The following is a 17,177-nucleotide window of genomic DNA, read 5'->3' on the forward strand; positions in this document are numbered from 1 at the left end:
ACAGAGGGAGGGACACTGTGAGTTTCCACACAAAGACTAGCACCATGCATATGCTGTTGGCATCCCTTTGGCCCAAGATGGGGACTCCTGAATGTCTCCTTCATACGTCTGCTCTCAAGGGACGTGAAGGGAATAAACAAAGATAGACATGTGGCTGTCGTCGAGATGCAATCATGCATTATAAGGCACCTAGTGCTGCTGCTCCCCCTTGTTAGCGCTCAGTTGGTCACTCCCACACCAAGTGGCATTGCAACATACAACCTCTCAATGATGAGAGTGGTATATAGGACTCGCCCTGGCAGAGCGGAGGAGGTCATTCAGCCATTTGTTGCACTGCACCCAAGACTGAGGTGGGGGCGGTGGGGTGACCCACGGCTGCTAACCTCTGCTGCTATCTCTGTCCAGGCTTCCTTGGTCAGATGGGAGGGTCTCTTCTTACCATCCCTTGGAAAGAGTAGCTCCTGCCTTTCCATACAGCCTGGAGGAGAACCTGCAGGGAGGCATCCCTAAACCATGGGGCCCAGTGTCTTCCCTCCAACATGTCTCCTGTTCCCTATTGGCCGTCTGCTTGATTGCCAAGTTGAGCCGAGTTCCTTGCGTTGAATTCAAAACTGGACAGCCTTCAGGTTCCTACAGTCAGCATTGGTCAGCTTTCAGGTTGGAGGGTCCACTCTAGAGTGACTTCCTTCTCTGGGGTGCTGCTTTGACATTTGCAGCGTTCAAAGCAGGACTGACTGCAGGTCTGTGGCAGGACTTTATATATGGTGCCAGCACCTGCCTCTGCATCAAGTGATAGAGATCGGCGCTTCGTGGCCCCTGCGACATAATTAGATGGGACTCCGCCTCCAGGCCACTAATCAGCCAGCTGTAGTGTGATTGGGTTTGGCCAACCACATTGCTTCCATTTGATGACAGTGGCCGCTTCCTGATCTGCCGCTGAGAGCCATGCCACACGCATTAAATTTGGCCCTTTGTTTGCACGTGCGAGTGTTAGTGTTAATGTGTGTGTGTATGTATGCATGCGCGAAAGCATTAGTGAATGTGGGTGTGTGTTAGTGAATGTATGTGTTTTAGTGTATATGTTAGTTTGTATGAGTGTTACTGCATGTGTGTGTGTTTGTGTATGAGTGTTAGTGCACATGTGTGTTAGTGTTTGTGTGTGTGTTTTGTGTTGCAGTAGGAGGCTCCTGGATCTGAGATGGCCCTTATTTCATGGCAGCTAACTGCTGCATTGGAATTGCCTTGGGCTGCAGGTCTGCTGCGGGGCAACCTGGTCTTGTGCAGGCATCAGAGGGAGGGGCTGGCCGAGACAGCACACTATCTTTACCCCTTTCTGCTTTGCCGCCGGCACCGCACATTTCTCAGTACAGCTACTGATTGGCAGGTGCCTAGGAGATCAATGAGACCCAGCCTGTAACTGGTTGGTGTTTGTCGAAGTCACAAGGGATAGTCTTCTTGAATATGAAGCCCTGCACTTGAAAACAGAATTCTGAGGTCTGTGGAAGAAAAACATAGGATCAGGAGGAGGCTATTGAGCCTCTTAAGCTGGTTCCACCATTTAATTAGATGGTCGCCCTGTACCTCAACTCTAATTACTGACTTATCCTTCAATACCCTTACCCATAAAAATCTATAGATCTCAAGTCTTGCAAATTTCAGTTGACCCCTAGCACCCACAGCCTTTGGGAGAGAGAGTTCCACATAACCACCACCCTTTGTGTGAAAAAGGACTTCCTGATTTCACTCCTGAATGGCCTAACTATAATTATGGCCCCTTATTCTGCAATTCCCCACCAGAGTAGATAGTTTATCCACCCTATCAAATACTGTAATCATTTTATGTACCTCAGTTAGATCATCCCTCAACCTTCTAAACTCAGCTTGATACTCTGTAATCATCATTCTTCTAAATACAGAGTCAACAAGCCTTTGCTCCCCAAGCTTTTGCTCCCCAAGCTCTTCAGGCATGAGGAGATGTAAGCTGACTCTCCACCTTCAACATCCAGCTCCTCGTGTACCTCTCCCAGTTGCTACTGCTCACCCATGCTCTTTGTGCCCCACCCAGTGAACTCAGCTCTGCCTCACACTGTAACTCTTGCACAGAAGGAGTTACAGTAGGGTTTCATGATTATGGTTCACGAACAGAAAATGTGGGGTATGAGAAAGAAATAAAAAAAATCTCATCACAAACCCACAGCTGCAACACCCAGCACAACTTCCTAACTCAGGCACAATCTGTGGCCTTGGGTTGGAACAGGTCCTCATGGCAGGCGAGATCCCAAACATTAGGGGAGACCACTTTTCATTGCAGCCGTCTACCATGCTACTTTCCATCTTGTTGATACACAATTCAAGTATGTCAACACAGTGTAAGATAGGGACCGTTGATGATAGCACACCTGCTTAGCACATTCTTGAAATGTGTGGCTGCCTCCTGTTACTATGCTAGCCCTGGTAACATCATTACGCTTGTCCCTGCACTGAGTGGCCATTCATAGCTATTCTCCTCTATGCTCGATGGGGCTTGAGTTGTTTGGTGTCAAAAAGACCTCTACCCTCCAGCAAAACTTATATGGCTGTAAAAAGGGACCTAAGTCCTGCGTACACCTGACAGACATTTATTTCAACAGAAATTGTTTCTGTGTTCAAAGACCGATGATGAAGCTGCAGTGGGCCATCAAATCAAGAAGCAACAGATTGAGAATCTACCAACCAATAGGCACCTTCCAATCTGTGCAAAGTGCTGATGTATGAACTGGAGGTGAATTTAAAACTAGAGAGTAGAAAAAGAGGTAGTCTCCTTAAATAACCTGTGTTGTACCTACCCTGGGAGTTTTGGATGGGACAGTTGAGAGGGAGCTTTACTCTGCATCTAACCTGTGCTGTACCTACCCGGGAGTTTTGGATGGGATAAGGTAGAGGGAAGGAGCTTTACTCTGTATCTAACCCAGGCTGTACCTGCCCCTGGAGTGTCTGCATGCTGAATCTTTGTGTAAGAAGTGAACAGATTTTTGACCAAACTAAATTTATTAAATGTGTGAGGATACTATACCTAAACAAAGGAAATTTTAGATCTGAAAAGCTTATTGTGTGTTGATTGATGAATCCAAATGTCTGTCTTAACCCTGGGATCCTCCTTCCCCCTAATTTAGGTGTAGAGAATCACTGATAAAGTACAGCTTATAGTCTGGTGAATATTGGGCATCTTACACTCCCCTAATTCCCTGAACTCCTTCTCCAATTGCGATGACCCCATTTACACATTCCACTTCAATGACATGAAGTCTTACCACTGTTCAGAAAATGGGTGGTGCAAAACAGTTACCCGTTTTTCACTCTACCTGATGGATGTTGATGGAAACAAAAATCATGTGGGCTATGAAATGGGTGAGCGGTTGCTTACCACTTATATTGCACCTGGTGGTAAAAGTAAAAATGCATCCATTGTTGTTGTTGTTGTTTTGTTATTATTATTATTATTACTACTACTACTACTACTACTACTACTACCCAGGAACTCATCTACCTTGGTTGAAAACAGTTACCCTGGACAACCCTTTTCACTCCTAAGTATCTCATTGCTCAATATAAAAGCAGAAAGTGCTGGAAATGTAGCAGGCCCATCAATGTGAAAAAGTTATTGTCGTCAGTCAACTATTTGTGGCACTTAATATTTTGAACCTTGCAAAGTCTACACAGGACACAAGAACTCACCTTGTCTCCTTACAGGTGCTGACAGATATGACATGTGGTGCCAGCACATTCTGAGCTGGGAGATGGTGGTTAGAGTTTCCTTCAGCTGTACTCCTTTGTATATCCATAATCCTTCACTTGTGTCCCTTGTGTTTCAACACTTTTTTTTGTTCCAACAACCATTTTACTGGCTGCACGTGGTCCAGCATGCAAAAGGGTCATGGTCTGAACTACACTTGTCTTCCTTTGCAGGTCAACAATGTCAACGTGGTGAAAGTCGGACATAAGCAGGTGGTCTCTATGATCCGACAGGGAGGGAATAACTTGCTGATGAAAGTGGTGACAGTCAGCCGAAAGCCAGAACTGGAGGACGGAATGAGGAAAAAAGGTCAGGAGACAGTTAATTGTAATTGGAGAATACTGTCAGAATTCACCCTTTCACTAATTGACAGAAGGTTCTGGTGATGGTACTGGTTGCAGAGAATATCTCTAAGCAACTGATCATTATCTGAAGTTGGGTGTGTATCATGATTCATCACAAAGAGAGCTGTGGGTTACACTGCTGTTGGGTGCAAGATACTCAAGCCAGATGGGCAGCTCATCTGCTGTAAGAGATGGAAAGGTCTACTCAGAGTCTAATTCCAACCCTCACCCTCCATGCCCGTTTTAATTACAAAGCTTGTCTCTCTTACTCCATCCTAGTGAATCAGAGAATGAACCTATGCCATGTCTTCTCAATCACTTAGGGAGCTCGTCAGAAGAACCCCTACATCTTAGTCATTTTGGGAGCGAGTTGAAGCCTCCTCCTCAATAAGTTAGGAAGCTGGTCAAAACCCCCTCTCTCCAAAGTTTGGGAATGAGTCAAATCCCCATTCCCCAACAAGTTAGGGAGCAAATTGAAACACGTTTTCCTTAAGTCAGTGTGGGAACTCCACAAAGACCCCGTTCACTGGGGTTAGGGAGCAAATTAAACTCCCCTCCCAACAGTAGCTCAGGAGTTAATATAAGCTCTCTCTATATGTCAGTCATTTTGCGAGCTGAAGCCCCCTCCTCTTCAATGAGTTTGGGAACAACTTGAACCCCACCCCCCCCCCCCCCTCTCCTCCCCTGCTTCCCTCCCTCTCCCCTCCCCTCAGTTAGTTGGAAAATAGTTCGAAGCCTCTCCCACAGTTAGTTGGAGAATGGTTTGAAGCTCCTCCTCTCAGTCAGTTGGAGAATGGTTTGAAGCCCCTCCCCCCAGTCAGTTGGAGAATGGTTTGAAGCCCCTCCCCCCAGTCAATTGGCGAATGGTTTGACACCCCTCCCCCACATCATATTGTCTGGCTTTAGTCCAAGATTAATAAAGCATCCCAGATTTACTAAATTGCCCTTATGTTTTTCCAAGCTGAAACATTAAATGTTGAGATTCTCTAAAAGAGGAAAGAGAGAGGATTGAAACAGAAGTAGTCTTTTGGAGCAAGAATCTCTGCTGTTCAGTACAATGACCACCTGGATGGGTATTTATCAAACTGAGAGCCTGTGACACAGTGAAAGGGTTAAACCTTAACATGCAAACTGCTTCTCACTGAGCCTGATTTATGAAACACACGCTCGTGGGACCATCCATAATTGCATCCACTCTTGAGTGATTCAAATGCTTATTCAGTGAGTGACAGCCATACAGACCAGGAAGGTCCCAGGTTCTAACCTCTGGTATGTGTTGAGTTAGCTTAAGTCAGCAGGGACAGTGGTAGTTCTCCTCAACTGTCATTTGCACCCCGGGGCTAGAGGAGAAAAGTTGACTCCTGACCAAGCACTCCCATTTGGAAATGTGCATGTGTGGACATCAGGCGAGGACAGAATCGGGCTTGGCTGTGATGTTCGTTGCCATTAAACAGTCTGCTAAAATTCAATGTCTGGGTTCACGTAAAAAGAATAGTCACTTGGACAAGGTATCAAAGGGAAGAACAGGTCATAGACCAGTAGGGAATCAACGCCTTCAAACGAGAAGGAGGAGAGGGATGGAAATTGAGGGGATAGGTGAGAAGGAAAGATGGCTTGTGAAATGTGTTGATATTTGTGTGAGAGTGCAACCTGCCATGTATGCACACTCAACCAAATTATTGTTGAATGTGTTATTCATCTATTTGGTAAATTGTGTTTAAGTTTAATGAACATTGATCTAATAAGGCAACATACAAAATTGAAATATCTTTTGGTGGTTCTAATGATATCGTTGCCACTTTGCAATGAATTGGGTTGTAGATTGGGTTTGAAGACTGACTTTTGTTTTGTGGGACCCTGATTGAAATCCTGTTCAGACTGAGGACTTGAAAGTCTCTTTGTTGGGACTCTAGTTGGGACAGTATGTCAAGACATTGTTGATTTTTGGGATTCTGATGATCTGAATTTTAATGAATAACAGCATCCAGTCCAGTTCCCAATAAATATTAGTTGAAAAGTTATCATGTGGTTTGAATACAGGGTGGCTGGTGTGGAATATGAAGATGGTAGACAGTACAGAGGGAGCTTTACCCTTCAACTTTTTGTATAATTGACAACCCCAGGTGAAGAGTCAAGGCAGGATATCGTCAAGGTTAAAAAGAGTAGAAGAGATTCGATACTAACAAAAATTAGTTGAATAATAGTTGGGCTTTAAATGTCTGCAGATTGCAGGAGAAAGGAAAGTTTGAGAGGCAAAAAGTTTGACAGCGTGAAGGATCATCAAAGAATGAGTTAGAGTAGGAAGTGAAATGTGTACAACGAGCTAGCATGTGTTCCAGGGTCATGAAGTTTTAAGTTATATACAGAGTAAAGGTCCCTTCATTCAATGGGCTGAATTTTACCGGCCCCTCGACCCGCGATGTCAAGAGGGGTCCGCTGCATATTACCAGCGACGGCGGGACCTCCATGCTGCCCCCCCACCGCATAGCAGCGGCACCACAATCAACATATGGTAATGATTACTTACGTATCCTGATTATGCAGCCCGCCGCTTCTCCACCGACACTGCTGGATTTTTCGCTGAACGGGCGGCCGTCATGTGCCGTCCCGTTCACAATCTGAAAAGCCGGTGGGTCCTCACTCTGCATTACAGAAGGGAGGGGGGATATACAGGGGTATAACTCTGCGTTCTGGAAGGGAGGGGGGGATACACGGGTATAACTGCGTTCTGGAAGGGAGGAGGGAGGTGGGATACACAGGAGTCTAACTCTGCATTCTTAAAGGGAGGGGGGGCTAAGCAAGGGTCTCACTCTGTATTCTGAAAGGGAGGGGGGTCTGGGATTACTGGAGGGAAAGCTGTGCTGGCATGAAGGGAGGTGCCATCCCTCGTTAACCATGTACGCTCTGTGTTTGTGAGGGGGCAATGGCACACTAGGCACCTTGTGTGGGGAGGGTGCCAGAAAGGGCAGGAGCATTTAGGTTTTATGGATGGTGGGGGAAATTGATTTGGCTGGTAGGATCTTGATGTGGTCATGCTGTGCCACTCTGAGTGTTGGCCAAGATGGGCAATACCATGGCACGCCACATGGTTGATCCAGGAAAGCAACTGACGTATCCGTCAACACCAATCCATGCCCTGTTGGGAACCTTCGAATACATGCAGGGTTCAACTTTATTTATCACATGGAAATCGGTATGGCTCATCCTACGTTGTGTGATCCTCTGCACGTGAGGATCCGTATGCGCCAGAGGCAATACCAACAGACAGGTGCAATCCACGTAGAGGCCCCTGATCATGAGCAGCATCCCCCAAGGGGAGCCCGCCATTACGGTCGCCATGCATTTACAGGCCCTACATGACATGCCATCGGATGTCAGAGCACCAGTGTCAGAGGAGATTGCGCATATAGAGAGGGTGGTGACATGTCTCTGTGCCCTGCTAAAGGATGACCTGCAGCCCATGGGCTCTGGTAGACATCCCATGCCTTTGTTCCTCATAGTGGCAGTGATTCTCAAGCCTGACGCCTCTGCAGCCTTTTAGGGGCCCAACAGAGACCTTTGTGGGGTCACACAGTCAGCAGTGCACCACTGCATCAGGGAGGTCACCAATGCCCTGCACTGTAAGTCCAGCGAATATGTCCGCTTCAGGACGGACTCTCACAGCCAGGCCCAGAGGGCCATTGGTTCTGGCAGCATTGCCGGAGAACCATAGGTTGTAATGTTCATAGACTGTACTCGTGGCCATCAGGCCAATTGCCAGGCTACCACCTGTAGATGTCACCATTAAAGGAGCCCTCTCAATCTAAGTGAAGCTAGTATGTGAACACCGCAGATGCTTGCAGCGAATATGTGACTGCTTCTTGGGCAGCTGCCATGACACCTGGGTGTTGCGCCAGTCCAGGCTGCCACCGCTGTTCACTGAACTGGCTCAGATGGAGGGGTGGCTTCTTGGAGCTAAGGGCTATCCTTTGCAGACATGGCTCCCGACACCGGTGAGAGACTCCACCACTGCTGCAGAAAAGAGATACAATGCCAGCCACTGAGCTACATGAGCCACCATTGAGCAGGAGATCAGCATGCTGAAAGAGCGCCTCCAATGCCTGTATGGATAGGGTGATGCCCTGTACTACGGGCCGAAAAGGCCAGCTCCTTTCTTTGCTGCTCTGTACAACTACGCACCCAATAGGGGCCAGGCCTGGCATGATGGGGGAGAGACATCAACAGGATTCTTCATTGGACTATGAGGATGCTGAGGACCTACAACATGAAAGACGCTAGGAAGGGCAGGTGCACCCAGGCTCTGCACGCAGGGCTAACAGTGAGGTAGGGATGTACGGAAGTGGCTTATCAGACAAAGGCTCTCTGCTCCATAGGAACTGACATGAGCTCTGCAAGCCACACATCACCCTCGCTCACCTGCTGTGCACCAGTCCACATCTGCAGCATCCCTGTGTAAACCATTAGAGGCAGCAGCTGACTGAGCCAATGGCCATGTCGCTGCATCCGTGGAGACGCTCATGTGTAATGGTGACATGGCAATGATATTGCATACGTTGGCTCTTCTGAAGAGCCAATGGTGCAGAGGGATGTGGCTTTGGCGCCAAATGCTGGCACACATCAATTGCACAGAGAAAAGGACACACATGTTGGTGAGGAACATTTAGTGAAAGATGTATTTACATTGCTGTGACACCCGTGCATTCCCATTTCTGTCAAGTGTGTTCTCTGTAAACCTCTGTATTACCTTTTATGGTCTATTTAAGTCTCACGTCCTGGAATGTGCAAATTTAAGATTATTCATCCAGGTGCAGCACGCCTACAAGGAGGAATGTTACACTTGATTGGGAGAAGAGGATCGCAACTTCACAGGACACTGGAACACAACAGGGTAAGTATGTGGCAGCAAAGTGGAAAGTGCTGGGGTCACTCAGCAGGTCAGGCAGCATCTGTGGAGAGAGAAGCAGAGTTAACTTTCAGGTCTGTGAACTTGGACAAGTTAACTCTGCTTCTCTCTCCACAGACGCTGCCTGACCTGCTGGATTTCTGCAGCACTTTCTGCTTTGTTGCCAGATTGACAGCAGCCCCGCTCTTCAGCAGTAGGTAAGTATTCTTTGACAGCTGTCAGGAAGCACCTGGCTTTTTTTGCTTGAACAAGTTAGTCATTGTATGCCTGCACGCTTGTTGTAGTAATGCGCAGTATTCCGGATAGATGTTCATTGTCAGGAGTGATCTTGATTGCTCTCTTTCCCACGTCTCTCTCTGTCTGTCTGTCTCTCTCTGTGTCGCACTCTCCCTCCCATCTCTGTGTTGTCCCTCCCTCACTGTGACCCTCCCTCCTCAATCTCTGCCCCCTTTCTGTCTCTCTGCCCCCTTCTCTCTATCTGGCCCCCCTCTCTCTCAACCCCTCTCCCTCTCTCTCCCTAATCTCTTTCTCTCCGCGCTCTCTCCCCTTCTCTCCCATGCTCTCTCCCTTTCTCTCTCTCCACCCCTCTGTCTCTCTCTTCTCTCTCTCCATCCCCGTCTCTCTCTCTCCCTCCCCTCTCTCTCTCTCTCTCCCTCCCCTCTCTCTCTCTCTCTCCCTCCCCTCTCTCTCTCTCTCTCTCCCCACACTCACTCTCTCTCTCTCCCCACACTCACTCACTCTCTCTCCCCACACTCTCTCTCTCTCTCCCCACACACTCTCTCTCTCCCCACACTCTCTCTCTCTCTCCCCACACACTCTCTCTTTCTTTCACCCCTCCTCTCCCTCTCCCCCTCCTCTCTCTCACCACTCTCTCCCTCTTTCTCTACCAGCTCTCTCTCCTCTCTCTCTCACTCCCACTCTCTCCCTCCCCTTCTCTCTCTCCACCCTGTCTCCCTCTCCCTTTTTTCTCTCTCTCACCCCTCTCTCCCTGCGCGCTCTCTCCCCACGCGCGCTCTCCCCACACACACTCTCCCTTCCCTCTCTCTCCCACCCTTCTCTCTCTCTCCCCCTCTCCCCCTCCCCCTCTCTCATCCCACTCTCAATTATCCTCTCATCTCTATCTCTCTCTCTCTGTCTCCATCTACCTCTCTCTTCCCCCATCTCTCTCCCCTCTCTGTTCCCCCTCGCTCTCCCCTCCCTTTCTCTCTTTCCCTCCCTTCTCTCTCTCTTTCTCTCCCTTCTCTCTCTCTCCCTCCCCCTCTCTCTCTCCCTCCCCCTCTCTCTCTCCCTCCCACTCTCTCTCTCCCTCCCACTCTCTCTCTCCCTCCCCCTCTCTCTCCCTCCCCCCTCTCTCGCGTCCCACTCTCTCTCACTTACCCTCTCTCTCTCCACCTCTCTCTTTCCACCCCCTCTCCCCTCTCTCTTTCCCCCTCTCCCTCTCGCTCTCCCCTCTCTTTCACTCTCTTCCTCCCATCTCCCCTCTTTCTCCCCTCCCCCTCTCCACACCCTTCTCTCCCTCTGCCCCTTCTCTCTCTCTCTCTCTGCCCCTTCTCTCTCTCTCTCTGCCCCTTCTCTCTCTCTCTCTCTGCCCCTTCTCTCTCTCTCTCTGCCCCTTCTCTCTCTCTCTCTGCCCCTTCTCTCTCTCTCTCTGCCCCTTCTCTCTCTCTCTCTGCCCCTTCTCTCTCTCTCTCTGCCCCTTCTCTCTCTCTGCCCCTTCTCTCTCTCTCTCTGCCCCTTCTCTCTCTCTCTGTGCTCCTTCTCTCTCTCTTTCTCTCTCTCTGCCCCTTCGCTCTCTCTCTCTGCCCCTTCACTCACTCTCTCTCTCTCTCTGCCTCTTCTCTCTCTCTCTGTCTCTGCCCCTTCTCAGTCTCTGCCCCTTCTCTCTCTCTCTCAGTCTCTGCCCCTTCTCTCTCTCTCTCTCTCTCTGCCCCTTCTCTCTGTCTCTCTCTGCCCCTTCTCTCTCTCTGTCTCTGCCCCTTCTCTCTCTGTCTCTGCCCCTTCTCTCTCTCTGTCTCTGCCCCTTCTCTCTCTCTGTCTCTGCCCCTTCTCTCTCTCTCTCTGCCCTCTCTCCCTCTCTGCCCCTTCTCTCTCCCTCTCTCTGCCCCTTCTCTCTCTCTTTCTCTCTCTGCCCCTTCTCTCCCTCTGCCCCTTCTCTCTCTCTCCCTCTCTGCCCCTTCTCTCTCTCTCTCTGCCCCTTCTCTCTCTCTCTCTGCCCCTTCTCTCTCTCTCTCTGCCCCTTCTCTCTCTCTCTCTGCCCCTTCTCTCTCTCTCTCTGCCCCTTCTCTCTCTCTCTGCCCCTTCACTCACTCTCTCTCTCTCTCTGCCTCTTCTCTCTCTTTCTCTCTCTGCCCCTTCTCTCTCTCTCTTTCTCTCTCTCTGCCCCTTCGCTCTCTCTCTCTGCCCCTTCACTCACTCTCTCTCTCTGCCTCTTCTCTCTCTTTCTCTCTCTGCCCCTTCTTTCTCTCTCTTTCTCTCTCTCTGCCCCTTCTTTCTCTCTCTTTCTCTCTCCCTCTGCCCCTTCTTTCTCTCTCTCTCTCTCTGTGCCCCTTCTCTCTCTCTCTCTCTGTGCCCCTTCTCTCTCTCTCTCTCTCTGCCCCTTCTCTCTCTCTCTCTCTCTGCCCCTTCCCTCTCTCTCTCTCTCTGCCCCTTCTCTCTCTCTCTCTGCCCTCTCTCCCTCTCTGCCCCTTCTCTCTCCCTCTCTCTGCCCCTTCTCTCTCTCTTTCTCTCTCTGCCCCTTCTCTCCCTCTCTGCCCCTTCTCTCTCTCTCTCCCTCTCTGCCCCTTCTCTCTCTCTCTCCCTCTCTGCCCCTTCTCTCTCTCTCTCCCTCTCTGCCCCTTCTCTCTCTCTCTCTGCCCCTTCTCTCTCTCTCTGCCCCTTCTCTCTCCCTCTCTCTCTGCCCCTTCTCTCTCCCTCTCTCTCTGCCCCTTCTCTCTCCCTCTGTCTCTGCCCCTTCTCTCTCCCTCTCTCTCTGCCCCTTCTCTCTCCCTCTCTGCCCCTTCTCTCTCCCTCTCTGCCCCTTCTCTCTCCCTCTCTGCCCCTTCTCTCTCTCTCTCTCTCTGCCCCTTCTCCCTCTCTCTCTCTCTGCCCCTTCTCCCTCTATCTCTCTGCTTCCCTCTGTCTCTCTCCTTCCCCTTCTCTCTCTCTCCCTCCCTCTGTCTCTCTGATAGTTGCAGTGAGCGGGAACTCTCAGCTTTGTAATTGGTCCATTTTTAAAAAATGCAGCTGTCAGTTTCACAGCTGTCGTGTTTAGAGCGGGATCAGTGCTTCCAATTTGGACAAGTTCGGGGCTTTCTGGCGGGCTTTTTGGAAAAAATTACCATTCACTGACCCGAAAACCTTTACCACGGACAATGGTGTCCATAAACGGACATGTTGCCAACCCCTGGAGGAGACTCGTGTGGAGTATAATCACTAGCCTTGACCAGGTGGACCAATTAGCCTGTTTCTGCGCTGTAAATTCTGTGCAAATCCATCTATCCTCTTGTATCCAGCTTTACTCCACATTCGAGTAAAGGAACGTTGGAACTGATTTACTGGAGGAAAGTAACTGTGCAGGCTCTTTAGTCAATGAGTTAGGATGAGAGGTTGAGGGGTCAAATTGCCCTCAGTGGAGAAAAGTAGGCTAAGGGTGGAAAAGGGGCTCATGATCCAAGACATTAAAAATGCTGAAGAGAATTGTTTTTTTTTATAATTCCTTCTTAGGATGTGAGCATCACTGGCAAAGCTGCAATATATTGTCCATCCCTAGTTGCCCCTTGAGAAAGTGGTGGTGAGACTTCCTTTTGAATCACTGCCGTCTGTATAATGAAGGTACTTTCATAAAGCAGTTAGGTAGGGAATTCCAAGATTTTGATCCAACAACCAATGTCCAAGTCAGAATGGTGTGTGACTTTGATGGTGTTCCCATTGAGCTGCTGCGCTTGTCCTTCTCGTTGATGGAGGGCACGTGTTTGGGAGATGCTGCTGAAGAGGCCTTGATGAGCTAACGCAGTGCACCTGTAGGTACTACAGGTTGCTGTGGCAAAGGTCTTTGTATAAGCAGGAAAGGAATAGAGGATCTTGACTACCAGGTGGAGTAGGAACCAATCACACTTGTTGACCTGTTAAAACTACTGGAACTACAGTGATTGTTGAAGTATTGAACAAAGAATGAACAGATGTGTGCTTGTCTGAAACCGAGGGACATAATTGGTGACACGTTAGAAAGGAGATGAAATGGTGTCACCTGTAGACCTGGATGATGCTTGGGGGGATGGGGGTGGGTGCTATTTTTCAACAGTTAAATATAAGGGCTCTTGGAAATGTTGCACTCCGACTCCAAAGTCCGATGGATTTCAGTTTACAATTAAATTAAACCATCTAGTCTGAGGTAAATTATTCACACTTCATTCCCTTAAGTAGGAAAAAGTCACTTAATGAAAAAGCTGGTCATTTATTGCACTGGTGAAGGTTATAAATGGCGGGACAGTCGTGATGCAGAAGACTGCGGTTTTGGTGAAATGGAACTTTTTAAATGTTGGTTACATTGTACAAAAAAAAGTGAAGCATGCATTTCTTTGGCACCAAGACTATGTTAACGACAACAGAGGACCATCAAGAGGCCACTGGGCCATCACTGTCAGGAGAGTTAAAAAAATTTGTGCAAAAAAAAGTGCCCCAAACTGCAAACGGCTGTCGCAAACGAGATAATGAACTAAAAAAAACAAAAAAAGGGGTTGCGAGGCTAAGCAGCAACACACTAGGAAACGCAAACCAACTGCACAGAACAGCAGGGCACCTAGCGAAATATCTCCCTTGAACCGAGAAACCGCTAGTTCAACCGTTCAACCAGCAAGGCACCGATGAGACCACCTCCACGCCAGAGCCCGTCACCAAATCTGGTAAGTCATGTAAATAATGTCTGCTGTCTGTTTTAGTTAGAAATAAATAAATACTAACACAATAGCCCTATCCATTAGTCTTCACTTATATGCATGCCAGCATTGATTCCATAGAGTCTTGTAGCTCCTTAGACATAACGCCCCAAGTCCATAATCGTTTGCTGTGCCTGCAGTAAGTTCTTTGATAAGTGGCACTTTGTTGCTGTCCTGATGGCTCAGTGGGTGAACACACCTCCTTGTGTGGTACTGAGCCATACAGGCCAAGAAGGTCCCAGGTTCGACCCTTGGTCTGTGCTGAGTTAGCTGCTCTCAGCCAGGGGCAGCAAGGGGAAGTTGGGGGTGGAGGGCACTGTGATTGGCCTTAGTGTCCCTGGTCTAGGGAGGGATAAAAAACAAAAATCATCCATGGTTCCCATTCCTGATCGATATCTAGTGACTCCTGCTGGGAAGCGTACATGTGTGTGGAAGTCAGGGAGAGGACAGGATCAGACTTGGCTGTGACATTTCTCTTGGTCAGATTGCCTACCAAAGCTTGCTGCCTAGACTCGTGTGTGGAAAATAGCATGGTGGGCAAGGTGCCAGAGGAATGCTGGTGTCCATCGGACGCTTCCCCGGCAGGAGTCACTGCTTTCAGGAGAGGAGAGGGAAAGACAATTGGAGAAGTGTCAGTGGTACTCTGTCGTCTGCAACAGTCTAATTGTAAAAACAAAATCTCAACTTGCTAAGTAACACCAGATTCAACATTAAAGGCAAACTCTTATGTCTCCACAGATGAATCTCTCACATCGACCAGCACTGAGTCACTTGAAGGACTCATCAACATCTTCAAAGATGATTACGCTTCTGAGGAAAACGATGATAAGTTTGACCAGGAGGAATGCACCACAACCCCACAAGACCCAGGATCCGAACTCCACACCTGTGACTGTGCTGTGGAATGGCAGGAGGACCTGGTGCAGGACCTGACGCCTGTGGCTGGAGCTTCCAAAGGACCTCTCCTGGATTGTGCCATGCAAGCCGGAGGGTCCACCATGGAAGATCAAGGGACACATCAGCCACAGCTGAGAGGTGCTGTCCCTGAAACTTCACCAGCACACGCCCAACAGATGCTGGAACAGACCATTCACCTCCTTCATGAGGCAGTGCAGAACTTCCACGTCACTGTGCAGTCTGGATACACCCAGATGCACAGTGACATGACAAGATCGCATACTATAATGCAGTTTGGTTGGGCACAGTTCACAGAGCAAGTTGGCTGTCTGGTCAGCCTGCTCAGGACCCTGGTGCGAGACCACCAGGCCTCTACCCCTCAACTCCGTGATGTTGCTGTTCAGAGCTCTCTCAAGTCCCCTGAAGGCCAGTCTACTGGGGTGGTGCTGCCAGCAGCAAGCTCTCCTGTGGCTGATGTACTGCCAAATGCACAGTGCAACCCAGTGGGAGATCACTTGAATGATGGGTCCTCCCAAAGCTCAGTCACCTGTCCTGTAAATAGAACACATGTACATAGTTTTAATATATAACCATGTAAATAATTCAACTGCATTGACACAATTTGGATTCCACCATTGTTAAGTTTGCACATCTTTTACATAAGTCAACCAGACTACCTCAACACTACCAATTGAAAAAAAGTGCTCTGTAACTTTGTTTTAATTTGTACGTTCATCTATACAGCTATTTAGTGAAGGCATCTATGCTGTTTTGTTGGAACTGTCAACAAATGTTAGTTCATTATTTGTACTGTTCATCAAACCATTTGACTAAACAGTTTCTATTTCATCACTTCTTTGTCTAGTGTCTTCTTTCCTCTTCCATGCCAGTATCTAAGATAATCCTCCCAAGTATGTATCATAACTAGTTTCCCATCCCTAGTAACATTCTGGTGAATCTAAATTGTCCACTCTCTATCACTTTAAATGTCCTTTCTATAATGTGGTGCCCAAACTGCACACAGTACAATAACTGTGGCCTAACCATTGTTTTGTACCACTTTATCTTTACTCCATACTCGGTTTAACAGCCCATCCATCTACAGCAGGCAGCACTTTCTCAGTACTGCACTAGAACACCAATGTAGTTTATGTGCTCAAGTCCTGGAGTGGGGCCTGAACCCACAAATTTGCCCTTACATTTTCTCTTCAATTGTATCCTAAGGTGTACACCTCACTGTTTCTGGATTATTCTTGTCCATCTTTTGATATTTTATCTTGTGGGTCTTCTGAGACCTGCTTTCATGAATATCTCAAGGTGGCTTGGATCTTCACATCCAAAACAAGTAGAATTTGTTTGTTGTGAAACAAGAGTAACTAATAATAGTATCCACCTCACAATGAATTACTATTTGAAGTCCAGTTACAGTTCTTATGTAGGCAATACAGCAGCCATTTGTACCACTAATGTTCCATAAACAGTAATGAGATGAATGAGCAATTAATCTGTTTTCAGGGTGTTGGTTGAGGGAGGAGTATTGGCCATCATACTGGAAGAATACTCTGACCTTCAATAAGTGTCACAGGATCTTGAATCAGAGAACCATAAAATTTTACAGCACACAAGGAAACCATTTGGTTCATCATATCAATGCAGGCTCTCTGCAATACAAAACTAAACACACTGATCCACGCTCTTGCCATAGCCCTGTATATTCCTTTGCTTCTAATACTTATTCACTTTTCCCTTAAAATATGCAATGGTCTCTGCCTCACCCACTCCCTTCCAGCTCTAACAAGTCTCTGCAGAAAGACAATTTTCCTTGTCTCTCATCCCTCTGAGTGCCAAATTTAAATTGATGTGCCCTTGTCACTTACTCCATAACCAGAAGAAATAGTCATTCCCCGTTCACACCGTCAAAACTCTTCTTTAAATTTCCTCTTGGTCTTCTATGTTGCAGTGGAAATACTCCTAGTATCTCCAATCTGTCCTCATAACTATCGTTTCCCATCCCAGGTAGCAATCCTGGTGAATCTACACTGCATTCTATCTATGGCTTAAATGTCCTTTCTATAATGCAGTGCCCAAAACTGTGTTCATTCTTTGACAATTGCTATTCTAGCCATTGCTTTGCACAACTTTATTTTTACTCTTACACTCCATATTTGGTCTAACAGATCATTCATCTATAACAGTGCAGTATTCCCTCAGTACTGCACTGGAATTTCAACCTCAGTTATTTGCTGAAGTCCTGGAGTGGGACTCAAACCCACTAATTTGCCCTTAAATGTTCTCTTTAGTTTGTTTTTCTGTAGAAGCTAACATTTTCAAACAAGAAGGCAGGTGGA

General features: G+C 47.9%; 1 protein-coding gene across 15 annotated transcripts in view; it reads left to right on the forward strand.

Moving 5' to 3' along the window:
• Positions 1–17,177, forward strand: part of shank3a (SH3 and multiple ankyrin repeat domains 3a) — a 1,286,992-nt gene that overhangs the window by 1,036,103 nt on the left and 233,712 nt on the right. For all 15 annotated transcript variants that reach the window (XR_010977672.1, XR_010977671.1, XR_010977670.1 and 12 more), the window contains one exon: positions 3,946–4,081. Coding sequence is in view for 12 of the 15 variants with exons in the window: in XM_068059355.1 (XP_067915456.1) it covers positions 3,946–4,081 (136 nt within the window). In the remaining 3 variants the exon portion in view is untranslated. The remainder of the gene's footprint in view (positions 1–3,945; positions 4,082–17,177) is intronic.

Source organism: Heterodontus francisci, chromosome 27 (genome assembly GCF_036365525.1).
Source record: "Heterodontus francisci isolate sHetFra1 chromosome 27, sHetFra1.hap1, whole genome shotgun sequence".
Taxonomy (NCBI): domain Eukaryota; kingdom Metazoa; phylum Chordata; class Chondrichthyes; order Heterodontiformes; family Heterodontidae; genus Heterodontus; species Heterodontus francisci.